Below are 20,602 nucleotides of genomic sequence, written 5' to 3' on the forward strand. Positions count from 1 at the left end.
CTAATCCCACCTTCCAGCATTTGGTCCGTGGCCCTGCAGATTACGGCACTTAAGGTGCATATCCACATTCCTTTTGAATGAGTTGAGGGTTTCTGCTTCAACTACCCTTTCAGGCAGTGAGTTCCAAACTCCCACCACCCTTTGAATGAAAAAGTTTTTTCTCATCTCCCGTCTAATTTTTCTACCAATTGCTTTAAATCTATGCCCCCTTGTCACTGAGCTCTCTGCTAAGGTGAATAGACCCTTCATCGCCATTCTATCCAGGCCCCTCAAAATTTTGTACATTTCAATCAGATCTCCCCTCAGCCTTCTCTGTTCCAAGGAGAACGACCCCAGCCCATCCAATCTTTCCTCATAGCTATATTTTTCCAGTCCTGGCAACATCCTCGTAAATCTCCTCTGTACCCTCTCTAGTGCAATTACATCCTTTCTGTAATGAGGTGACCGGAACTGCACACAGTACTCGAATTGTGGCCTAACCAATGAATTATACAGTTCCAGCATAACCTCCCTGCTTTAATATTCTATACCTCGGCTAATAAAGAAAAGGATTCCATATGCCTTCTTAACCACCTTATAGACCTGTCCTGCTACCTTCAGGGATCTGTGGACATTCACTCCAAAGTCCCTCACTTCCTCTACACTTCTCAGTATTTTCCCATTAATCGTGTATTCCTTTGCTTTGTTTGACCTCCCCAAATGCATCACCACACACTTCTCCAGGTTGAATTCCATTTCCCACTTTTCTGCCCATCTGACCAGACCATCAATATCTTCCTGCAGCCTACAGCTATCCTGCTCGCTATCTACCACACGGCCAATCTTTGTGTTGTCTGCAGACTTCTTGATCATGCCCCCTACATTTACGTCCAATTCGTTACTATATACCACAAAAAGCAGGTGACCCAGTAGTGAGCCCTGCAGAACGCCACTGGAAACAGCCCTCCAGTCGCTAAAACACCCGTCCAACAATTACCCTTTGTTTCCTGCCACTGAGCCAATTTTGTATCCACCTTGCTGCATTTCCCTGGATCCCATGGGATTTAATTTTTTTTAACCAGTCTGCCAGATGGGAACTTGTCAAAAGCCTTGCTAAAATCCATGTAGACCGCATCAACTGCGCTACCTTCATTTTCCTGGTTACTTATTCAAAAAATTCGATCAAGTTGGTCAAACAAGATCTTCCCTTAACAAATCCATGCTGACTATCCTTGATTAACCTGTGCCTTTCTAAGTAACAGTTTATCCTGTCTCAGAATAGATTCCATTAATTTGCCCACTACTGAAGTTAGACTGATTGGCCTGTAATTATTCGGTCTATCCCTCGCTCCCTTTTTAAACAGAGGTACAACATTAGCAGTTCTCCAATCTTCCGGCATCACACTTGTATCCAGTGAGGACTGGAAAACGATGGTCAGACCTTCTGCTATTTCCTCTCTTGCTTCTTTTAACAACTTAGGGTACATTTCATCTGGCCCTGGTGATTTATCAACTTTCAAGGATGCTAATCCCATTAATACTTCCTCTCTCCCTATGTGTATCACATTCAATACTTAACACTCCTCCTCCTAAACTACAGTATCTGCATTGCCCCCCTCTTTTGTGAAGACAGACGCAAAGTAACATCTTCCGCCCCTACACATACAAGACCATAAAGGTAACCTATGGCCCCTACTCTGTCCTTAGTTATCCTCTTACTCTTAATGTATTGATAAAACATCTTTGGGTTCACCTTGATTTTGCTTGCCAATATTCTTTTATGCCCTCTCTTTGCTTTCCTAATATCCTTTTTTATTTCATCCTCAACTTTATATACTCCTCTCGGTTTTCTGTAATATTGAGTTCTCGGTGTCGGACATAAGCTTTCTTTTCTGCTTTATCTTACCTTGTAAGCTCCTTGACATCCATGGGGCTCTAGATTTGGCCGTCTCACCTTTTTTTTTGTGGGAACATGTTTACTCTGAACCCCTTGAATCTCTCTTTTGAATGCCTCCCACTGCTCTGACACTGATTTACCCTCAAGTAGCTGCTTCCAGTCCACTTTCGCTAAATCACTCCTCAGTTTAGTAAAATTGGCCTTGCCCTAATTGAGAACTCTAACTCCTATTCTATCTCTGTCCTTTTCCATAATTATGTTAAAACTGACTGAATTATGATCACTACCACCAAAATGCTCTTCCACTGCCACTCCTTACACCTGCCCATCTTCATTTCCTAAAACTAAGTTTAAAACTGCGCCTTCTCTTGTTGGACTTGCTACATGCTGGGCAAAAAAGTTCTCCTGAATGCACCTCAAGAAATCTGCTCCCTCAACTCCTTTCACACTAAAGCTATCCCAGTTAATATTGGGGTAGTTAAAAGCCCTACAATTACTGCCCTGTTGTTCTTGCACTTTTCAGAGATTTGCCTATAAATTTGCTCTTCTATCTCCCTCTATCAATTCTTGGGTGCTATAAAAACAGAAAATGCTGGAAATACTCATCAAGTCAGGCAGCATCTGTGGAGAGAGAAAAACAGAGTTAACGTTTCAGTTTGATGACCTTTCATCAAAACTGGCATTCTTGGGTGGTGCTGTTTTAGGATAGTTGGGAAATTCTAGTGTAATGACCAATAATTGTCCTCAATCTTTCCCCTGCCCTCCCCAACCCACCCCAAAAAAGTACAAAAGCATTTATGAGCAAAGTTGAGAGAGAAATAATGCTGAGAGCATGGCATTATATGCCTTTTGGTCTGTTTGCTCATAAACTTACATTGAGCCACTCTTCACCTCAGTTTTGCCTGCTGTATTTAAGTTAGCAAACCAGTTGCGCTAAATCAAAATATTATTTCCCCCTGCAGAGAATCGTTAAAAATCTCCTTTCTGGTAATGACCTGGAACTCGCTGTCCACAGGGGTGGTGGAAGCGGAGACAATCAATGACTTCAAGGGGAAATTAGATGGCCACTTGAAGGAACTAGACTTGCAGGGCTATGGGGATCGAGTGGGAGAGTGGGACTGACTGAGTAACTCCGTGGCTTGGACCCAATGGGCTGAATGGCCTCCTTCTGTGCCATAAATGACTATGACTCTTGTCACCACCGGTTTGTTCAGAATATATTTGCTCTGTGAATGCAATTCCAGACTCCTTTCCTCATGTTTTTGTTATAACAATCATTTCGCCACTCTTCACAGTTACATTTATACATTGCAGTTTTTCTAAATTGCTTTCATCAGATTTGTGTGGTGTAGTACACTTCAGGAACAATGTTTACATTGTTAATGTCTGTGTCTCTATGTTTATACATGTTTACATATATCCATGTTTGTGTGGGTGTATAATTTAAAGTAGAGCTCTTTATTTTGTATATTTTCTTAATGGGTTATAGAATTATATTGTGAATGATGGATCATGTATTTTAAACAATGTTCCAGGAATATTGCACCTAAATTGAATCAGGACACTGTGCGATGGAGTAGTAGAACACAGGTTTATGCCTGCCTCATTCAGTAGTGTGCCATTTGCAGAATCCCTGGCTAGCAACTTCACTTCAAGCATGGGAAGAAAATCAGAGAGGCAGTCTTCCTGATGCACCTCTTAGCAAATGCAAAAGAAATGGTTAAGGAGAAATGTAAGAAATAAAGTGAATCTTGCCTCAGAAACTATATTAAAAATAAAAATATAGCTCCTATTTCTTCCTCCATCTTGGATTCTCTGAACAATTCTAAACACAGGAATTTCTAGTTTGTAGTGCGCAAATCTTTAATTTTTTAATCATCCTGATTAGTTTTTACAGTTATTAATAATGAAAATTCTTGCTTTAAAACTCCAAGATATCTCTTTACTAAGACATTCCAATAATTCTGCTATAAATACCAGATTTTTTGACAGATACCATGTTTGGCACTCAAGTATGTTTGGCTCCATAACACTGCACCAGCACTCGTGGGGCTGCCTTCAAAGTCTGATAAATGTTGTATTGTGGTTGTGTATCTGTTTCTTTAATTGTTTCAGCTCCATAATGTTGAAAGATACTAATGCCCATAACTATATAACGTAGAATGATCTTATTTCTTGGATAGTCTTAATTATTTGACAAACAGTAACTGATTTCTCATTTTAATTGACTGAAATCTTAACCATCATGGTAGAAAATTTTAAAAGTAGGGTTTGCAAAAAAAATCCTGTTTGTGTGAATTGGGTATGTTTCCAGTTCCACAACTATTGAACAAGTTTAGATATGAAATATTTTTCTGCTTATTGCTGTTGTGAATTGACTTAGGTTTATAAAAGAGGGCACTTAGTGTGAGCTAAATAACATTTAGCTGCAGCAGAAATCGAATGCCTTCAACCTTCTTGCAAGAGTGTAAGGAAAGTGACTACACGAATGATACAGATATGATTTAATTGAGGTATTTATCAGGTGTTTTCTGACTGGCCCTCATTAAATTGATTGCTCAACATGACTTAGCCCAGTCACTATGGAAACAATTACTAACCAAGCGCTGATGGTATACACCTGTAACAAACTGTTCCTATGTACATGAGTTATAAAGGAATGAAAAGGTGCAAGAGCCTTGGATAAGATTTAAAAGGAAATGGTGTAGATCTGATTGGTGGTATAAGTTGCATAACTCTCAGATCTAATGTGGTTATTACTGAAATGCTGTATATAGTTTGAAAGTTGGTTGTGACAGTGATGGCAAGAACACAATTTTATGTCATAAACCTACGAACAAATCTGTTTTGCTATAAAAATAAATTTGCATTACATGCTACAAACATTTAATTGTCCAGTAAAATGTACTTGGATAGAAATTCAGTACAGCTTTACTGTGGCAAAGTGTGAATATTTTTGGATGTAACAGTGGCTAGACTCTCCTTTGCCACATGAAATGATTTGATTTTCTAGTATACTGTTGACAAGTTTAAAGTGAGTTAGATTTTGCTCTGCTTTACTACCTTTAATTGTAGTTAATGTACCTGTGGACAGAATTAAAGGTGATTAGACACTAGAACAGACAAAACCTAGCTCATAGATATTTGAGAGTTTTCTATTGATGTTAAAGGTTAATTAAGCTTTTCCAAATTGTTCCTTGTAACTGAATGGCAGTAGCCAGATCACAGTTTCTTACAATGAATGGGAACTTTATGAAAGGAACATTAAAGTACTAGTTCATTTTCCTGTCATTCCATGGTGTTGTTGAAGGTCTTGAGTTCTGTAAGTGCTACATTGTTGGAAAGTATTTTAAAGTTTAATTTCTCAAAATAATACATAGAATTATTTGAAGCCTGTTTAGAATCCAGTTTAATCAGGTTCTTCTTTTTTTGATCTTTCATAGCCCATTTATGTTCAGCTCATTAAGGGTTCATTTGTTGGTGTCCTGTTTTATGCAAGCTATTTGAAAATTGTAGCAGTTGGGCTTTCATTTATTTGCATTTGGGACTTAATTGTTTAAAAATACAGTTAAGTATAATTTTTAGCATGCAGACTAAGTGAACTGTAACCTTTATTGTTCATCAGCTATATTTAACGAACATGCTGATCAGCTCCCCTTAGGGCTCACGTAGAGTTTCAGCTAAAATTTCTTTCCAGTTTTATTTGAGCTGAGAAATGTCTGTCATTTGTCCATTGTTGGTTGGAAATGGAGTTTAGTTTTCACCAGGTCTCTAGTGGTAAGACCATAAGTTACTGTGGATAAATTTTCAACCCTCCCACCAGCGGAAACTGGAGTTAGCGCCTCTGAAATAATGGGCACTGACTACTGTCCTATTGTCACTATTTCACCAAGGCTACTGGGGGCAGCCAGAGTAGTGCCCTAGGTCAGGCAGTAGGCATTTCAAATGGTAATCAGGGTCCTACAATGTACATGGAACCTCGATTGCCACTTTTGACAACTGAGGGGAGAGTTATACAACATTTGACCAATCTTAGCTGACGGCCCAGCCAAAGAATATCCTATAACTAAGTTCCTCTTCATATATATCGGGCAGGGAGAAGCAGGGCTGCTCCTCCAGGCTCCAGAAAACAAGCCTGGTCCTCTGTCACTCCAGCTTCTCCAGGAGTTGCCCACTCTCACCTCCTCACAACACCTACCACCATCATTCCCACAGATCTACATTCTTTCACCCAGAGGTTGCCCACTGCCTTGAGGTGTTCTACATCCAAAAACAGCCATGCAACCCAATGTTAAAGAGGTCTGGCACGCACAGTGTACTAGGACTGCCAGCACATTCTGTCAGTCAGCTTCCTAAAATCTGCTCGGGGCGGGTAAGGAGAACCACCCCTATATCTCGAACAAAGCAATTTCAGAAGTCTAAACAATTAGTTGTTTGCTCTGGTGCAAGTATTCAATGTCTAATGGATGATTGACTGACTGAATTCTGCATTGCTCTCCTATTGGAGGAATCCTAGGACACCATACCTGACCCTGAAAAACCATGTACACACTGGGAAATTTCCATTCCCAGCTGTAATAGCTTGGCTCCTTCAGGTCACAAGGCTCCAGAGTGGCCTTTTGCCTGTCTGCCATCTTTTTGAATGGAGCAGTCTGGAGTGTCTTTGTGTCACCAGGAAAATTTTATTTTATTTTATTTAAATATGTCTAATAAATTTAAGTTAAATTCATAATTTTCCTCTACAAAAAGAGAGTACATTGAATTACAAAGGACTCCCCCCTAGACTTCCTTCTCCTTTAATATAGATTTTCCTGTATTGTATGATACCAGGCTGTGGGATGCAGATTTCAGCCCCTTGCATTGAGCTGCTGATTTTAGTCATGCTGTACAAAGTTAATGAGCAGAGGTCAGGCACCCATCGCCTCCTTAAAAAAGGTGGAAGTAGAAATCAGAATGAGTCTTCAAAAGGTTACATTTTCCAGCTTAGGGGAAATTCAATGAATCATAATCATGGGGAAAGTGGCACTTCTGTGAGAGTGATGCTGGGAGTGACTTGCCCTCTTGAATGCAAGATTTGCTTACCCTGGGAAGGTTAGAAAATGACAGTACATCGCCTCAAAAAGAGTTAACTGGAGCTGTTTGATGTTTTGGTGAATGCCCTAAATGGCATGACATTGAATAATATAAACCAATCAGATTTTCACAGCACCAGTAGGCCACTATAACCTGAACATCCGTGAGCAAAGAAAAGAGAAACTGGCCATGATTCCTAAAATTTTGGTGAGGAAAAGCTGATTTGGTTATGATGGCTCTCGCAATTGATTAGCTTGCTGAGGTTGACTGTCCAGACTCGCATGAGAGAAATGATCACTTGGATAAGGTAACACAGCATAATAGCACCACAATCTAAAATATGCTCTGCCCTCTGGTTCTGAGGATTAATAATACAAATTATTGTTGAGAACTAATGGGACAGGATTATAGATAAAAATAAAAATGAACACATCGATATTGTTTGTATTTTTTTTGATGAGCTTTAGTCTTGTTCTGATCCAGGTATTTGAATGTAAGTTTTCTTTTCCTCTTGGTGATTAAATTGTTAAGTGGTCTCAGATGTCTCATCAACTTAATGGGCATCATGTTAGGTGAAATTCTTAAGCACCTTTATACTTCTGCAAAGTACATGGTATGAGTGCATCGGGTGTATTGTTGCTGTGGGAAGAGGCTGATGCACTTAAAATAGTCTGGGCCTGAAGGCAACTTTCAGAGAATTCCACTACAACAGCTGATGCTACCAAAACATATATTTGTTTCCATTGTGTATAGTTATTTGCATATGATTATATCTCTCTGACAGTTAAAGTCTGTTTTTGGGGGTTGAGGAAGGCGGGGAATTACATTGCTGTTCAAAAAAACACCACCTGCATTGTACATCCCTAGTTGCAATTGCCACTTTTAAATATCTGCAGCAGGAGCCCCAACACAGCACTTTACATTTACTGAACAAAGTTCCATCTTAGGGATCAATGCAAATATACATAGCATATTTGCATGATTAGCCTTGGTTTTGTTGGATCTTGGCAAATTCAAATGGGGCAAAGGCAGATTTCAGTCCCATGGCAGTTTACACTCTTCAATGGTGACAACAAAATGCCTCGAAAACTGTTACCCTATAATTAGGAAAGCATGGTTATTCCATATACATTCAGTAATGTTATACATATGCGTAACATCCTCAGAACAAAGAATAATTGAACCACCTGCGGTTCAGTTACTTCAAAATTAATACAAATAGATTTCAACCCCAACTCTACTTCAATGAGAAAAAAAAACTTGCTTTTATTCTGAGGCGATCAGATAAAAACATACGCCGTTGAAAGGGTTACATCTTTCAGGCAATGTGCAAAGCAAATATTAGAGAATTTAAGAGGGGGAGTTCATAACATGTTTATATTTTGAACACATTGTTTGAACTGTGTTTGTTTTTGATCTGCACTGTTTATGGTTCAGAGCTGTGCTGTCTCATCAAGTATTGCAATGATCTGCTAAACCTTTCATAGATACTATGCTTACTGATCATGTGTGTTCTAGTAATAGTCCCTGTTCTTTGTCTGACTAATCTGCACCATTAAATGCCCAAACTGGGAGAAAGGTGCCATGCAAGAGCTATTGCATACTAGCAGTGTTAGTAAACACATCCTCCCAAGTATGGTGATTTCAAGTACATGTTGAAATTTTTGAGGACAGCCAGTTGCCATAGAAGCTGCAGAAGCCCACAATCTATTAGCATTTCAGACACCATTTACCTAATTCCCTTGGCCTTGTGGGAAAGTACAGTGCTACAAAATCAGCAATACGAAACCAATCAGCATTAAAAGTGCAATGAGTATAATTGTTAAACTGTTGTGAGATATGGTTGTGTTCTAAAGCATACTAAGACTGAAATAAAAACATAAAATGCTGGAAACACTTAGCAGGTCAGGCAGCATCTATGAAAAGAGAAAAATAGTTTCATATTCGAACTGCTGATTTCTCAGATGTGGTCGCTTGAAAATGTATTCTTCACCAGAGAGATGTTTGCATCAATTTTGAAACAGCCTGGGCCATTTCAAGTAACTACTCCTTGATGTTATACACAGCACTACAAAAAAATCTTGCCTATTCCATGGCAATTAATACAGATTTATGGTATGGACTCCTTCCCATTGTCTCATTGGGGAAATTTATTTTGTTTTAATAAACGGACTTGAGTAAAACTTTTGTTAATATTGACCATGAAAAACATTCAGCAATTGAAACTTGGTTCCATCAAATCCAATTGTTTTACTATTTCCATATTTCTTCTCATACTTACAATTTAACCAGAAAGACCTTCCTCCTGGTTTAGGAAGATCACAATGTTTTTGTACAGTATGTTTATATTTCAAAACTATTTAATATTTGAAATGCTTGGTCTGTAAGGAGTAAGACATACAAATGCAAGTTTTTTTTTCTTTTTAAGTGACTTAACAATCACATTTGAGAAATGTGAAAATTGTTTTGTTATTGTGACATTTCTAGGGCAATTTTTCTTTAAAATTTAAAAGCGCATTAATGCACTTCATGTGTTCGTGTGCCTATTCTCAAAAATGGAATTTCAATTGACAACTGTAACCTGTTTTGTGTTGGGTCTGCATTGCTCAATTGAAAATTCCTCAACACCAGTGACAAAGGAAATACAACTCGGTTACTTAAATGTTCCAGTTGCAGCTTTCATTGTCTAGCCACACATTTCTCCTAACAGCCAAGGAAGATCAAAACAGACCAGCAATGTGAAAAAGGTATTGTTTGCTTATGTCGACAAGCTGAAGTGGTCAGCCCAACCATAGCCAGCAAAATGGCATCCTGTAGTGATCAAAATGGCATCCTTTTGTGATCATTTGCAGCTGGCAGTATTGCTGCTTCCAAGAGTCTTTGAAGGTCATGTCCTGAGTAGATACTTGCATCCTCGAGCAGCAGCACTGCAGTGTAAATAGGATATTAGTCCCAACAATCTGATTGTTATCCCAGTCCCATTGTTTTTCTGGCAGTGGCTGTTCAAGACTCTTACCTGAAAATATCAGTCTAGGCATCAAACGTCTTCCCAATATTTAATTGAAGGAAATTTCTGCTCATCCAGCATTAGATGTCGGACAAGTCTTCTGATAGTTTAGAGACTGTAGAGAAGGATTTTGAGAAGAACCGTTTTGATGCTGTGACGGGCGGAAACCTATTTGCAGAGGTTCAATCATGGAGATCCGGGAAAAATGGGCATGGATTTGGAAGGAGATAACACGTACAAAGACTTGAGAGGAAAGGAAGGTTGGAGATGGGGCAGTAGTTTGCAGAGTAGTGGGGTCAAAGTTGATTTTTTGAAGAGAAGGGTGAGGATGGCAGATTTAAATGTGAGAGGGACAGTACCTGAGGAGAAAGGAACAATCACAATATCAGCTGAGCTGGGAGCCAAAAAGGAAAATTGGTTGGTCAGCAGGTTAGTGGGAATAGTGTCAAAGGAGGTGGGTCTCATGGACAAGATGAGCTTGGAGAGGGTTTAAGGGGAGGTAGGAGAGAAACTAGAAAAAGATGCAAGTTCAGGGCTAGGGCAGGGAGGTTTGGCTGGATGGGCTGGGAGAAGGGAGGGAAGTGGCAGAGCCAGCTGATCAGATGCGCTTAATATTAGTGACAAAGAAGTCAATGAGCTCCTCACACTTGTTGAAGTTGAGGGTGGAGGAGACTGGGCAAAGGGGTTTAGGAAGATGGTTTGCAGTAGAGAAAATAAATCGGAGGGTTATTTTTGCATTTCAGGATGATCCTGGAATGGTGAGCGGTTTTGGCAGGACCCGATAGTGCTTAATGTGGTCCAGCCAGATCTAGCGATGAATGGCTAAATCAGTTGTCTGCCATACCCATTCAAGTCTGCATCCATTGGACTTGAGAGCGGAGATGAGGGCTGTACTAGAGAGAATGGCCAGGGTAAGAGTATGGTTTTAATGGGGATTATGACATCAAAGGTGGAGGCGAGTATGCAGTTGAGCAAATCAATAGCTGCAGAAATGTTGTGATTGACGGAGGGCCAAAGGATAGACATTTGGGATTTTGAACGTACAGTTGTATGTGAGTTGGGGGATAGTTTTTTCCCCCCAAGGGTAGATACAGAAGGAAGTAGAGTTGGGACAGGGAAGGAGGATGTGGTTGGAGAGTAATACAAGGAAGTGATCAGAAATGGTCTTACCTGTGATTGATACGATGGGAGTAGCAAGATTAAGAGAGTGGTTGTGAATATAGATTGCGGTGTTTATATAGAGGGAGAGATTAAGGGAAGAAATGAGAGCAGTAAACTCAGGAGAGAGAGCATGATGAGTTAAGATGGAGGTTGAAATCATCAAGGTCAAGAAGTCACTGGCTGAGAAAGGAAAACAGTGAAGGTATCCTGGTGAGAAAATTTTTACAGGATTTGGGTGGCAGTAGAGAATTAGGATTTTAAATGAGGGGGGAGGGGATGGAACAAGGTGAGGTACAAGTGTAATTTGTTGATAGCACCGTTATTAATTTAACATATGTTAATCTATTTGAGTGAAACAAAGTTTCATAGTTGATCATAACTTTTCCCAACAGCTATAGTGACAGCATTCATTCTCTATGAACTGACTTTCTAACTAGCATCTAGAATTTTTGGGGCATTGATGGTAACTCCTTCAGCAGCACACGACAGTATACACAAATGAAAAGGTCCCTTGGATGCAATGAAACTATTGGTTTGTACTTGCATCTGATTTTTTTCATGTCTCCATAGCATTTTCAGACATTAAAAAGTACAAAATACTATCCTCGCAGTCTCTGAGGTGGGACTTGTGTCCTAACCCAGAAATCAGCAGGATATGTAACAGACACACAGACATGTATTTTCAATCAAAGGGAATGTGCGTGTTATTTGAAACCAAACATGCTGTATATGCCTTGGTTACTTAAGTCAATTCCTTTCCGATGGTCTCTGTATGGTAAAGCAACTTTAAAAGAGACTCATTCAGAGAGAACAGTGACAGAAGCCTTAAATAAAATTATATAAAATTGTATTTTATTCAAGTCAAAGTTTGTACTTTTTGTTTTTAAAGAATCTTTTGTGTTCAAAAAATATTACTAAGCTAGCTCAAGAGGATTTTATGAGATAAATCTGTTGAGAAATATGTTTTCTTTGCTATTAAACAATAGTTTTCTGTTATTGTACTGTATTTTATTGAGAAAGGGAAACATGAGTCCTAGAACTTGCAGTCTCCTAAATTGTAGTTGGTGGAGTATAGTCACCTGACGTTATCACCTGGTGACTAGAGGCTGAAAAGCAATTAATGAATCCTGTCTGGTAAGTGGAAAAACTCCACTTTGAAGGTTTTTTAACTCTGCAGATGAAATAAGAAAACAAGTTTGCCTCTGAAATAGTTATTGAGAAACTATCCTGTGTTAATTGTATGTTCTTTGGAACCTGATGTTTTCTTTTAAATTTTGTTTACTACCCCGCAGAGAACTTTAACAAATATATAAACAGATTTGTATATAACTTCAAAGCAGCCATTTTCACTGCAAGCTATATCAACATAACATTATCTATGTTTCTGTTATCACCTCTGTTTTATATTTATCAGAGTGCTAATACTTCTGTTTAATGTCATTATGCCAGTATAGCAATTCATGATAGAACTCTGCTCCTGTTATTAAGCTGCTATGGTGTTTACAGCACATTGTTTAATTACTGCAAAGCAAATGGTTCTACATGAGTTTGATTTTCCCCTGTGCATAAGGGCATGGGTAATATCACATACATAATAATCTGCCAACATCCCAATGTGCAGCACACCTTGTTTTCTAAACATGTGGAGTTCACATTAGCCCACATCCAACCCATTTGGTAATCACACATAACAGGAACAAATTTATTTAACCCACAATAGTAAATTGCTGTTCTCTCATACAACAAACTAGGGAATTAAACAAATTGGATGACTTTTGGGTAGGACAATAGAGTATATTTTTGACATTTGAGACAGAGGTCTGAGCAGCCTAATTAAATAAAAATTAAAACCTGACTGCAACCTGCAACAGCTATTATCTATACACAGAACCAGAACAACTACTTTTACGCAGATCAGGGGAAGCTGGTTGATGTCCAAAACGGGCAACAGGGTGTAGAGTTTCAGAAACACCCCCTGCCGTGCTCCGTACAATCTTCCTTATGCTGACGTTTGCTTCGCTATGATGGTGGGGGAAGTAGGAAGGGGAAGATATTGAGAGGGTAGAAGAAGTGAGAGACCTTGGAGTGCATGTCCACAGATCCTTGAAGGTGGCAGGACAGGTAGATAGAGTGGTGAAGAAGGCATATGGAACACTTTCCTTAATTGCCAAGGTATAGAATACAAAAGCAGGGATGTAATGCTGGAACTGTATGAAACGCTGGTTAGGTCACAGCTGGAGTATTACATGCAGTTCTGGTCACCACATTACAGGAAGGACATAATTGCTGTGGACAGAGTACAGAAGAGATTTACAAGAATGTTGCCAGGACTTGAAAGTTGCAGCAATGTGGAAAGATTGGATCCGCCAGGATTGTTTTCCCTAGAACAGGGGAGGCTGAGGGGCGACTTAATTGATGTGTACAAAATTATGAGGGGCCTAGATAGAGTAGACAGGAAGGACCTGTTTCCCCTAGAGAAGAGGTCAATTACCAGGTGGCAGAGATTTAAGGTGATTGGTAGAAGGATTAGAGGGGACATGAGGAAAAGCTTTTCCACCCAGAGGGTGGTGGGTGTCTGGAATTCACTGCCAGGAATGGTGGTGGAGGCAGAAATCCTCAATCTTTTTTAAAAGGTACCTCGACATGCACCTGAAGTGCTGGAACCAGCAAGGCTATGGACCAGGTGCTGGAAGGTGGGATTAGATAGTGGCTAGTTTGTTCGACCAGCACAGACATGATGGGCTGAATGGCCTCCTTCTGTGGTTCTAATTACCAAAACAGTTGAATTCCCCCCTTTTTAGGGGCATGAATTGTGCAGAAGCAAAATTTGGCCCTTGTCTGTTTGAGAACAGCCCATTTCAGATTTTGGGGGAATGTGTTTTAGTTGCTGTGTTAACATGTTCACTTAAAAACTTTTTCATCTGCATGCTTCCACACAGACTCACTTCGCTATCAAAATGCTTTCATGGAGATCATGTAAGATTTGCATCCCTACCACCCGGCCTTGCCCTGTATTGTTTTACTTCACTAATTGCTCACAGATTCTCTGGGTGGTCCATCTGTGAAGTAGATAATAGTGTGGCTAAATCTGTCAAAGGTTTTCGTGTCTTTTTAACTTGTGGTGCTGTGGTCTCCAACTGGGTCTAATCACTGTGATGTTCCTTTCCTTTGTTCTTCCACAATTCCTTCACACCTGCTTATACTCTGCTGTAGAAGAATTCAGACAGGCTTCTGTGGGTTTTCTCCAGCCCACATTCAGAAGATTCTCTGAATTCTAAGTGACACAGAGGTCGGGGAAAGACATGGGCTGCATTGTCTGTGGTTTGTGTGTGTGCGTGTCCCACATGCAGCCCTCCTTTCCTTCTGTAGTCTTGCTGGGTATCCCTGCTGGTTTCTGTGATATTTTGTGTGTAGTCCTGCACTGTCTGTGAGGATACGTAACAGTAGTCTGCTTGTTTCTAATTGGTATGGGTTACTCTGTTTATAGTTGTCGGATCTCACAGGTTTTGTAACATTAAAAGATGGTGATAAATCAAAGCATCATATCCCTGTGTAAAATAAAATTACTTGTTCTGGATGTAAACAAAACCACTCTGTTTTAACACCATTTGGGTGGTTCTGGATAATGTAATTTATACATGTTTGGGGCTTTGTCAATTCAAATCCACAGAAAATGCCAATCCTCCTGATCTGTATATAAATCTTGGTCAGTCAGCTAATGAATACCAAAAGGGTATCTCACCATTTCAGTGGCTCTGACCCCCAGCAATGACCTACCCACTACTATGGGTGCTCTTGAAGTGCTATTTTCTGAAAGCCCTCATTGTGTGAATGAGGGGGGTTGACTACACAAGCATTTTTCTCAAGGCCAATACAAAACGGTGGTATTAAAGCTATTTTTGAAATCCTTGTTTATTCAATGTTTCAGAGCTGCAGTTTTCTTGATGGAGAGGGTGATGGGGGAGGTAATTCCCTTTTAAATGTTGTAAATAAATAATTACAGTTAAGCCCTTGACACCAAATTGAAATGCAAGCTCTATTTATCCCCTTCATTTGGCCTTAGCAGGCTGCATTGAAAAACCATCAACCCTACACAAGCTTTTTTCACGCTGTGCACTAGATTCTCTAACATGTTTCTGCACTTTAAAGAGATTCATTCTAATATTCTGACTAAAATGGATACTTAACTTTGAAGCATTTTTAGACTGCTCAAAATCTAATTAATTTTTGTTAGTCTTTGTAACTTGATAATGAGAAAATTCAGCACCAAGAAATTGCCAGTGATTCTGCAATTTTTGAAAATACCAGCCTCATCCTCCTCACACCTCTGAACTCACATAAATAAATGTTGATTACAAATAGAGGATGATATTGAAAGGCTTTGGAATGACAGTAGACTATGCCATGGAATGGTAAGATACAGCTTTGCGCGGTGAATCTGGGACAGACAACTCCCAATGCTAAGCAGTATAATGTGGAACTTCCTCAGGGAATGAGGAAAAATTCCACATTGTTCTCTTTGTATTTTCTCATTCTTTTCCCTATAATTTTCTCTCTCCTGCACCTGAAAGCAGTGATTTACATTGAGATATAGTTCCACAGGCACCCTACTAAGTCTTGTCCAAGCAGTTATGCTACATGGTTGAATCTTGATGGTAAGTTTTGGTGGACAATTTGACTAAGGGAGGCACAGCTATGTCTAGTCCTGTCAGTTATTCTTCGAGTGCATACATGGACGCTTCCAAGCATGAGTTACTGATTGGCAGTCAGGAGTGGGAACCTCATGATTTTTTTTTCCCTCTTTCCCTCACTACCTCATAATTGCTATAGGTGGTTATAGCACCAGAACTACTGCTCCTTGTTAAAAACTGCCTATATGCTTTTTAGTGCCTGATTAGAGAAAAAACATCAGCAAAAGCTTACAAATTTTTCCTCATCCCACTTTGTCAACTGCAATATCTGTGGCGAGAAGGTCAACCTGTTGGGCAAGGAGCAATAAAATAATATTTATTTAAAACTACTTTTTTTTTAAAATGCTCCAGAGTATTTAAAAATGAGTTAACCATTGTCAAGGAGAAGTGAGCAAAATAATCTCTGGTTTTGGTTTGTCAATGAAACAATGTCAGCATGATGATTGAAATAAATGCAGTTGAACAGGAATTTTAAGTTATATAAATAGGAGTAAAATAAAATATTTATCAAAATAACTGAACAAAAGATTGAGTTGATTCCAAGTAGTGACTGACCTAACAAGAGTAGGAGTTTTTATAAACACAACTGATGCTAGCTTCTAAGGACGTTTTCTCATGCACAATTGACTCCTAATGTAGAGTATGGGACTTGTTTAAAAGGGAACTTGAAATGTTGGGAATGAGTACTCAGCCCAGATAATTGTTAATTTGCTTTCTACAAAATCTGTTCAAATTATCCTTGTTACTGACTCCTCTGTTGAGACTGTATTCATCTACTCCAGTGGAATGCTGGACAATGAGCCCTCAATTTTCTTTTTTGTGCTTTGACTGTTTATTTCAATAAATTCTTTTGCGCGGCTACACACACGTGGTATCTTAAAGGAGATAGCTTCTGAGAAGTCTGCGTGCTACCTTCAAGATTGCTGTGCGGTCGTTTATGCACGCAGATTAGAAGGAACATGAGCGCTTTGTTTTTCTCCCGGTAGTAAATCTGCTCCATAACATTCCTGCAATAGGATTGGTGTATTAAAAGAACTGTTGCACTCTATTTCTTTTACTTGGTTTTTCCATCTGCTGTTATTTGCTTAGCGTAAATAATAGATCATAATAACTTCTTAAATAGATAAATCTTACTGGCAACATTGTTACGGAGGTGCTTATGCAAAGGGGTTCCCTCAGTCCGCGACTCCACAGAGAATTAATTAACTAAGATTCCTTTAACAACAGTGATCTATCAACGGATTGGTTATATATCAGGTGTGACTGGCTTCATATTCAGTTTTGTTAGGAGGGGATGATCCATCAACTTGGGAGCTAGTTTTTTTTCTAAAAAGCAAGACACTTTTGGTTTTGGTTGAATGATGCAGAAAATGCTTAATAATTTGGATTAGATTTTTTAGTCCCAGCTGTAGACGTAGCCTGTTTAATAAAGTAATCTGAATTACGGCAACTTGCTTCATAGATTTCATGAACCAAATTCGTGCAGACACAAGACTTTTACAAAACCTGTATTCAGGAACCAATAAACTGAAGATTTGTTTTACTTGTGGTCAGCCAATTAACAGAAATCATGCTCATTGTTAGCAAGTGCTAATTAGTACCCGCTTCGCTAATTGTTGGCTGAGGAGATTGTCCCTTTTTAATTGCAAACCCAATAAATCGCTCGGACCTTGCAGCTAAGTGTGAACAATTTTCTTAGTTTTTATGCTCTTTATTTGTGTGCTAGATGTTCACTTATATGGGTGAAGAGCTGTTAGTGCTGGTACCAAAACATCTCAAAAGCCTGGCTTTTCACTTCATAGTGTGGGGGACTTACATGTGCTTTGTTTTGCTCCATAGTCTGAATGAACGTGCTTATCTGCTAAAGAGAGTATTTAAGAAAACCCCTTCAAACCTCGTCCATGACCATTCTGTTCATCGTCTGTCACGTAAGTATTCCACTACCTTGCACTGCTCCAATTATATTTACGTGAAGAAAATGTTTTGCCTTTTCATAACTGTAAACAGGAGACTACCAATTTTCAAAGCTTTTTTTTTACCCCAAGTTCAGCTATCCTTCAGGCCTTTATTAACAACAGGAAATACAATCATTGCAGCAAAGCATTTTGTTAAAATACAAAGAATCCATAGCTTCAAGATTTAAAATGCATCTCTTTGAAAAATGTTGCTCTACTTTTAATGTGTTAAGATTTTGTTCTGACATTATGTTGTCTACCTCAATTTTGTTGATCTCTCTCAGGCCCTTTTCTTTTCCCCCTCCACTTACCCTCGCTGGCTATTCCACCTTTCTTCATCTCCTGTATTTTGCACCCCAATACCATCAGTGCTCTTCAGCCTTTCTTCCTCCCTGCTGATGTTCCAACCTTTAGACCCAAAGTACCTCCCTTAGTATTCTGTGAAGGACCCAGGTAGGCACCCATCACTGCCTCCTGACTTGCTGCAACCCCAATATCCTACCATCAAGTCAGCGGCCCCATCCAGCAAACTATTGAGAGCTAACCCCATCAACTCCCCTTCCTGCTTGCCCCTCCCATTACTGTCCCATTAGAATCTGAAGCAGATCAAGTCACTGACCCTCTCTTGTGTTTCTTGCCAAAATGCCAACTCACTTGAACGGTAACAACAATAACTTTTATATAGCACCTTTAACATCATAAAATATCCCAAGGCACTTTATAAGAGTGTTAGAAAGCAAAATTTGACCCCAAGCCACAAAAGGGAATATTAGAGAAGCTGGCCAAAATCTTGGGCAAAGAGGTAGGTTTTAAGGAACGTCTTAAAGGAGGAAAGAGAGGCAGAGAGGTTTCGGCAGGGAATTCCAGAACTTGGGGCCTAGGCAACTGAAGGCCTGACGACCAGTGATGGAACAATTATAATTAGGGATGCTGAAGAGGCCAGAATTAGAGCATCGCAGATACCTCAGAGGATTGTGGGGCTGGAGGAGTTTACAGGGATAGGGTAGGGCAAGGCCATAGAGGGATTTGAAAACAAGGATGAGAATTTTAAAATAGAGGCATTGGTTAACTGGGAGCCAGTGGTAGGTCAGAGAGCACAGAGGTGAATGAGACTTGGTGTGAGTGAGAACACTGTCAGCAGAGATTTAGATGACCTCATGTTTGTGGAGGGTAGAATGTGGGACACCAGCCAGGAGTGCATTAGTACAGTTAGGTCTAAAGGTAACAAAGGCATGGATGAGGGTTTCAGAAGCAAATGAGCTGAGGCTGGGGCAGAGTTGGCCCATATTACAGAAGTGGACATAAACAGTCATAGTGATGTTGCAGACAACTGATTGGATGCTCATCTTGGCATCAAATATGACATCAAGGTTGCTTACAGTCTGGTTCAGCCTCAAACCATTGCCAAGGAGAGGAATGGAGTCGGTGTGTAGGGAACGGAGTTTGTAATGGGGGCCAAAGACAATGGCTTCAATCTTCCTAATATTTAATTGGAGGAGCAGACTAAAGGTATTGAGAATTTGCAACTTGTACTAGATTTCAGAAGAGCAAATTTCACTAAAATGGCAAGTGATTTGGAACAGGTAAATTGGCTAACCTTACTGGCTGGTGATGAGACACACATGAGAATACAAATGGATAGTTTTTTTAAGATCAAAAAAATGTGGAAAACAAATATGTACCCAAAGTCAAAAGAAAGGAGTGTGGTAAGAAAAAGCCAAGGTGGCTGACTGGTTATGTAGAAAGACAAATAATACTTAACTAAACACTGAGTACGTGGAACAGCTGAAGAAAACAGAGGCTGTTGTTAAATCAGCTAAAAGGCTAATGGAAAGGATCATAGATATTTTTGGAAGTAATGGGGAAAGCTTTTTTAGTTATGTGAAGAGTCAGGGAGCTATCATTGGGCCCACTGAAAAATGTTCATGGACTGGCTAAAAAGGACTCACTGGGTAAAGCAAAAATATTAAATGAGTGCTTTGCATCGTTCTTTACTATTTAGAATTGAATGATTTTAAAATAAAACTAGCAGTATTAAACTAGATGAAGTTATTGTTTTAGAAAGAATTAAGAACTTGAAAATAGATAAGAGCAGCCAGGCCGGATGATGGCCCTTGCCTTAGGGAGATGGAACACGTGCTGTGCGAGCCCCTGGTTGGCATCCTTCCATCTACGAAAGATGATGGACACACAGAAAGCAATCTATTTAGATGGGGTGTTTTCCCTTAGTGCACTTTTGATGGCTGTGAAGGCTAATCCCTGAGAGGCAGTTTCAACCACAGGTGCCGCTAAGTCACGCTGTGAGTGGTTGTTTTTGACATTGGTGCATGTTGCCAAGCTGTTTAGCAACTGGTCATTGTGGTAGTGCACACCAGTCCACAGGGTGTGTTGCCATTTTTCCCCGTTCACCAGTTGTTGAGTTCCAGTTGTGATAGTTGACATTTAGGGCCTTCATGTCACACTTGCAAGCATCCTTGATGCAGAGCTTTGGGCGCCCTACTGGTCGTCTGGCCCCAGCCACTTCGCCTATACAGAAGGTCCTTGGACATGCAAACATCTTCCATCCTGTGGATGTATCTGATCCATTGAAGTTGCCTCTGTTTGATTAGTGCCAACACACTTGGGACCTCTGCCTTTGAGAGGACTGTCACATTTGTGATTTTGTCCTACCAGGATATAACCATAATAAAAGTCCCTATTTTTAATAGCACACTGTTCTCTGAGATGGAACTGGCAGGAGGCTAAAGAGGTCCTCATAATTTTTTTTTAAAGTGACAAGATGTACCCAAATAACAATAGGCCCGTTTGTTTGAAATCAGTAATAGGAAGGATGCTTGAG

General features: G+C 39.7%; 1 protein-coding gene across 1 annotated transcript in view; it reads left to right on the top strand.

The window, feature by feature from the left end:
* Positions 1 to 20,602, top strand: part of atp8a2 (ATPase phospholipid transporting 8A2) — a 709,260-nt gene that overhangs the window by 678,303 nt on the left and 10,355 nt on the right. The window contains exon 36 of the mRNA XM_068032841.1: positions 17,648 to 17,736. Within this exon, the coding sequence (XP_067888942.1) occupies positions 17,648 to 17,736 (89 nt within the window). The remainder of the gene's footprint in view (positions 1 to 17,647; positions 17,737 to 20,602) is intronic.

The sequence above is a fragment of the Heterodontus francisci genome, chromosome 6 (genome assembly GCF_036365525.1).
Source record: "Heterodontus francisci isolate sHetFra1 chromosome 6, sHetFra1.hap1, whole genome shotgun sequence".
Classification (NCBI taxonomy): domain Eukaryota; kingdom Metazoa; phylum Chordata; class Chondrichthyes; order Heterodontiformes; family Heterodontidae; genus Heterodontus; species Heterodontus francisci.